We start from the raw sequence: 6,688 nt of genomic DNA, 5'->3' as shown, positions 1-6,688 counted from the left end.
CCTATTTTAATTATTTTTTTCACACACCAGGAGTAATTTATATAGTTCTATTTTTATAGTGATAGCGATTATCTGTTCAAAAAATGTTCTATTAAAGAAAAGATAATATTAATATTCTATTAAAGAAGAGAAAATAAGTCTTTGTGTGTGTTGTAAAGTGGTTAGAAAAAATGAAATCGGAATCGGCCAAAATCGGTATCGGCAGGTCAAACTCAATGAAAAATCGGAAATCGGAATCGGCCGGGAAAATCGGTGCATCTCTAGGCAAAAGTGCTAAACATCACAAAAACTAACTAACACTAATACGCGCATATTTTTGTATTGCAACATCATTGTACAATATGAGTGGCTTAGTTGTAACAGCGCGTTACAACTAACCCCGCTGGGTCACGTTTGTTATAAGATAAGCTAGCTCCTGCTATGTGTTGACTACATGTTTCAAAACGGTGTTCATTTTTAGCCTACAAGACAATTATTAGATGATACAAGATAAGAGTCAGTGAGCTGCACCCACAACTCAGTAATCGAAAGACAAGTAGCCTACCACCTATTTACTTTGATGCCTTCAAAAGACGTTTTGCTGTAGATCTACGTGAAAACATGTCCATACTGACTGAAAATTTGTGGAACACCGTCTCATAGTAATGTAGTTAACTGACCAATAGCATGCCCCGATCAACCCTCTGCAACTAGGAAGAAAGTCCATGTTACATTTAACCTCGCGTTACTTTGTGCCCCGCGCTCCCCTAGCCCCAATTAGGCCTAATAGTAATAAAAAGAATAAGAAGAATAAACAGAAGGCATTATTGTTGGTGTATGCTGTTTTACGAAGACGTCAAAACTGGAAGAATTGAATCAATGAGGAAAGGTATGTAAATGTTAAAATCAGAAAACAAGAAAAAAATAAGTATATATACAGGATATTTATTGTACACATGTACTTTTTTGAAAAAAATTTGTATGAAAAAATCACCATGTGAATAGGGGAAGCCCATATTAATGTCAAACACTGGACTCCAAGTGTTGAGGTGGTGGTGGTGTTGACTGGTGCACTGAGTGTTGAGGTGGTGGTGGTGTTGACTGGTGCGCTGAGCTATTGATTACTAGATGACCATTGAGGGAAAATGATAACAAGAGAGGCAGATTGTCAGACAAGGAGAGAAATGAATAGGACAGAACATCACCTTTGGTCCGTGTACGGTCCGTGTACGTCGCCGTCATTCGATTTCCGTTCTCAGATGGGAAATCCAAAATCGGACAACGAGTCGTTTTCCGTTTTTCGTTTTGAAATCGGAAAACGAACAACGAGAAATGACCCTGGTTTCGTTTTCCGATTTTGGATTTCAAAACGAAAATCGGAAAACGACTCGTTTTCTGATTTTATTTGATGTGCTTATGATTGGAAATAGGGAATAGGATCAGCTGGGCCGTATTTTCATAACTGATTTTGAATTAATATCTCTCTTTTCAACCGGAAGACGTTGCAGTCTTTTGCGGTTGTAGTTGCGGTTGAAGTTGATAGTTGTAGGATATGGCTCTTGATTCATTCCAGGATTTCATTCGAAATAAAATAACATCAGGACTGTCCTGTGTTGACATCGCGTCAGAATTGGTATCATCTTTCGGGAACCAGAGGGTTTTTTCCGAAAGAAATGTCCAAAGGTGGTGCAGGGAACAGGGGCTGATGAGGGACTTTTGTTCCGACAGCCGCCTCGAGTGTGAGATCGCCAAAGGTATTCAGGAGGTAGGCCTATGCTGTGTCAAGTGTAGAGACACATTTTCATATTCATTTTCATCATGTGATTGCAGTCACCTCGTCGCTACGTCTATAAAAAAAATCTATGAAACGTCTATTTAAAAGTGTAGCCTTTCAAATCCCCCCCCCCCCCCCCCCCTTTGTCTGTTCGTAGTTAGCCTAGGACTCTACCAATTAAGTTGCACGGTTGAGCGTTTGATTTCCACAGTCAGTTAATCGGGTGAAAAAAAACACTGTGATTTGGAAGAAAGAAAGAAGAAAGTTGACAGAAAGTCTAGACCATTATGAAATTGTTTCCATGTTTTAATCCAAGCCCCGCCGTCTTTCACTGCAGCCTCGCATTGCACCCGTCAAAACGCAACCAGTGCGCATATGTTTTGCGCAGCTAATTAATAGGAGTAAGCCTACGCTGATGGTTACTCCTGCCCCTCACCGATCAAGGTTCTTGATGTATGTCCAAATGATATTTCCCCAAACAATAATAACTTTCAGCCAATTGTACTCAGTGTTTGCTAATTCATTTGTAGACCTAACCTACAATAAAACTCATCTATAAAATATAGGGGGAGAGCCGTGACGATTGAAACACAGGACGAATGAAACGTTCCCGTTTTCTCCGAGTGCAATGGCGATAGACAGACATCATTTGGACAAAACATATAGAATATTAACCTCCATTGCTCAGCCAAATGCCTTCCTGTTACGTCCTGTTACGTCCTGTTGTCACAGAGTTACAGGCCATAAACGATTTTTGATGGTCAAAATTAGCGGTTTATATTTTTGATTATTAAAGAGTGTTTTTCATCTAAAGATTCGACTCGAAGTTTACAATGCATGTTTGTTTGTAATGGATGCAAAACAGCCTATAATGCTAAATGTATGGCGGGACCATTGAAACACCTGCTTCATTTGTCCCGACCACGCTGTAAGCCCCATTTATCCTAAGTCAATGCACACATATCTGTTTATACTATATCTTATATAAGTGAGACATGAAAAAGCAGTTTTAGAAAGATGCAAATATATTTGAGGCCATAGGGGGTCGAGTTTTGCCATGTTAACTTATGGAGGCTGACGGCCTGAGGGTCATGATGGGCACTTATTTGGATGTGCAGTGGCTTTAACCACATAAAAAGCAGAGTGAAATAACATTTTGTACTATAGAAACATTATATAATTCGAAACATGCATTATTCTAGCTACATTAATGGCATAGTGCTTGGTATTTCCATAACCGTGAGATACGCGCTCACCATGACGGCAATGAGTTAACAGACATAAACCAAGACGTATAGCCCAGCAGCAATCTATCTAAATTAACACATATTTGAAGTTCCATTCATGATATGTTGTCAAATATTTAAGTTATTGTAAGTTTACATAGTTTAAGCTGTATGTTTCATTCGTCCTCCATGCTGTTTAATTTGTCCCTGCCAGGAGGGATGAATGAAAGAAATCGCATGTTTGACTTCTCCTTAAATAACTCTTGAACGGTTTTGTTCAGAGCTGTAAATGCAACTGTATTTGACAGAGGACAGATGTTGGTTGCTAGTGACGAAATATTAACTTTCACTGTTTTACGATGTATTTGTAAATTACCGTTTCATTAAAAATTGTTTCATTCGTCACGGCTCTCCCCCACGGAGTTTTTTATTTTGACTTAAAATAGCTTATGGACTAGCCTATTCTTTCTACTTAGATCTTCATTTCAGTTTGGAATTAAATCATGATGAAGATTTGACCATAAATGCCTATAGGTCAATGTTTAAAACGGCACCTGCGAATCGCGCTCATAGCGCGCACCAAAAATATATACAATAAGCTGTATTTGTATAGCACCTGTCATACACAGAATTCAGCTCAGAGTGCTTTATATTTGGAGCATGTAACACAATAGAGAGTCCGTCATTATCAGTCATTCCTCTTCCCTATTCGAAATAGGGATTTTTGACACATCTATGTCTTCCTCGAAAAGCATCAAGTCATAGTATAGTCAGCATAGTAAAGCTCCAAGGCATAGTAGGTACATACTACAGTACCCTCTAGAATTATTGGCACCTTTGGTAAAGTTGACTAAAACAGGAATGAAAAATTTTCTTTTGGTGATTTACTGTACTCCCACAATGAAAACAATGAGGAAAAATCCACTCTGGAAGGGACGAAAATAAATAAATATTTGTAATGAAAACACAATAAGCATTTTCTTATGTAATTGCAACTTATTTAAGTAAATCAGAGTGTCTGTGAACTTCTATTTTAAGTAGGCTAGCCTTCATTTAAAAGGCTCTTAAATTATAAACAAATTTCTATTAAAACTACATGTCCTTCCTTTACAGAATGGGCCATCTTTCGGCAGGAAGCTGATGACCGGATACCTTGCAGCGAAGGGGGTCAAAGCTTCCGAGGGCCGAGTGGGTAGAGTTTTAAAAACAATCCACCAGCCATATCACGCGGCACGACAAGCAGTGAGTCGTTGACTTTGTGCATTTCAGAATAGGACGGCTACTTGACAATTGTTTTTCAGTTGTTATTCATTGCAATGTCACTGAGCTTTATCTTCCCTTTAATTTCTCTAGGGGTCCAGAAACCTTAATCCAGTACCGTACAATGCTGAATACATGGGTCATAAGCTTCACATCGACCAAAATGAGAAGTTGGTCATGTTTGGAGTGACCCATGTGATGGCCATTGACGGGTATAGCAAAAAGGTGGTGGGACACTGCACTATGCCCGTCAAAAATAATATTCAAATTTACGAGGAAGTATACAGGTAAACAAATACACAAACACTTATACTTCCTCAGTCGTCATTTATAAGTAACAGAATTAATTTTGGACAGTGAAATGCATTTTAACATAAATGTCATATTTTTTGCAGATAATTGTGTTTGTGTTATGTTTTATATCTGTTAGTTTTATATCTATAAGTTTTATATCTATTGTCCTCAGACCTGCTGTCATTTCTTATGGCATGTGGGATCAAGTCAGGGTTGATTGTGGACGGGAGTTCTACCTCACCCTGTACGTTCAGGAGAAGCTGGCTGCCTATAGGCACAATCTGAACAGGCTGCCATACCTCCAGACTCCCTCCACAAGGGTAAGGCTAACAAAACTTTAAAATTTGTTTGAGCACTTTTCACATTTCTTTTCTTTTTTTTGTTTGAGCACTTTTCACGAGCACATTTCCTGTTGGTGATAGGGGTGCAGATTAACCCTGTCAATGTGTTACTTCAACAGAATCATGTCATCGAACGAATGTGGGCCGAAATCAATGAGCGGGTCAACTACCCCCTGAAGACCGCGCTGGTCCAGATGACAGACCAGGAGGAACTGGACATGGAGGACAACCTCACCAAATTCTGTGTGTCAAGCTTGACTTTGCAGGTGGCCAGAATCGGCATGCAGAATGTGGTGGAGTCATGGAATGCCCACAGAATCCCAGGTGTGACACTGAATTCTAGCGGTATTGTTTTGTTTGTTTTGTTTGTTTTGTTTGCTTTACAACTGACTTCCTTGACTAGACCCATACCAACACATTTTCCTTTCTCAGGGAAGGGCATCCCAAACATTCTCTGTGGACAAGGGTGTCCATCAAAAGTGGCCGAGCACCTGCTCCCCCTTGGCAATGCAGCTGCTGACCTCTACGAGCAGGACATGGGTGGAGGAGCAACATTGAGACGGGAGTCTCAGTTTGCCACAGACCCCTTCCCCACTATTGAAACCCGGCAATGGGCGGAGGGACATTTCGGGTCCCAATTTGATATGCGGACTCTGCAACAAAATGTTGTGAACCGCAATTATACACACTTTCAAAGCGCGTTGAGGTGTCTGATTGACATCACCAGACAAGGTGCAATGTAAACTTCAATAAAATGATTCACACTTGTAAAACACACTTGTGTATCCTTCCCAACACTGCATGTAGGGCTAACACATGTTAAAGTGTTCTTTAAATATATCTCAACAAATTATTTCTATTATTTTGTTGATGTATTATGCGCTGTGAGGGCATAGAACATGGGTGCATGCAATGTGACTGATGAAGTGATAGGCCTATTGTTTAAATAATAATAATAATAATAATAATTACAGAATTTAGAACAATACAATTACCTAAGATTAGTTAATTGATTATACATTGATTAAAAATATACAAGATTGGCGGACACACAGTTATGTTTTTGCTTGGCGGAGGTCTGCGCTCTCGGAGTGCTTTTCTAGTTTATTTTATGATCTCTCCAACATAGCCTACATGCCTATACTCTTTTTTACCATACCATCTCCATCAACTTCTGCCTTGAAGACACTGATGAGGCCATGACAATCTGCTTCCATCTTGGAAGAAAGTATAGAATTATATAGGACAATAAAAAACATATTTTATTAAAACAGGTTTGTCATAGGCTTCACAATGAAAAAACAAAAACAAATATCTAACAAGAACTAACAAAACTAGAACTATCAGAAGTAGATCAGAAGTATCTATTCAAAATCTTTAAAAAAAGACAGCGCAGCGGACAGGCCCCTCACAGCATGGATGTGGTTTGCGAAGTCCTCTGCTCGACACTTCAAACATGTGTCTGCTGTATCACACCACCGCTCCACGCAGACCCTGCACCCCACCATGGACCCGCAGCAGGTGGCAAATAGAGGGTCCTCCATTACAGCTGCAGAGGTTTGAAAAAAAAAAAATATATATATACAGTTGAACCTGAAATTATTCAACCATTTTTTTAAAACCACATTCATAACTTAAGTATTCTTAAAAAGCATTAAACCAGTAAAATTGAAATACCGCAACACTACTAACAGAACAGGTAAAAGTATGTGAGTTTTGTGTTACATTCATACATATGTGAGTCATTCCGTGTCAAATCAGATAAGGTTGTTCCTGCACAGTCTCAGATTTTGTTCAGACTTTGTCTATATCAT

At 39.2% G+C, this 6,688-nt stretch overlaps 1 protein-coding gene across 1 annotated transcript; it reads left to right on the top strand.

Annotated features, from left to right (window-relative positions):
* Positions 1-1,684: 1,684 nt before the first annotated feature.
* LOC311488044 (uncharacterized protein) lies at positions 1,685-5,617 on the top strand (the record flags this gene model as incomplete). The annotated part of the gene is made up of 6 exons (XM_084544547.1): positions 1,685-1,744; positions 4,087-4,221; positions 4,333-4,526; positions 4,706-4,853; positions 4,994-5,198; positions 5,307-5,617. The coding sequence occupies 6 exons, from the start codon at positions 1,685-1,687 to the stop codon at positions 5,615-5,617; spliced, it is 1,053 nt and encodes a 350-aa protein (XP_084400673.1).
* Positions 5,618-6,688: the final 1,071 nt, after the last annotated feature.

Source organism: Chelon labrosus (assembly GCF_963514085.1).
Source record: "Chelon labrosus genome assembly, chromosome: 5".
Lineage (NCBI taxonomy): Eukaryota > Metazoa > Chordata > Actinopteri > Mugiliformes > Mugilidae > Chelon > Chelon labrosus.
This window is presented reverse-complemented; position numbering and strand designations above follow the sequence as displayed.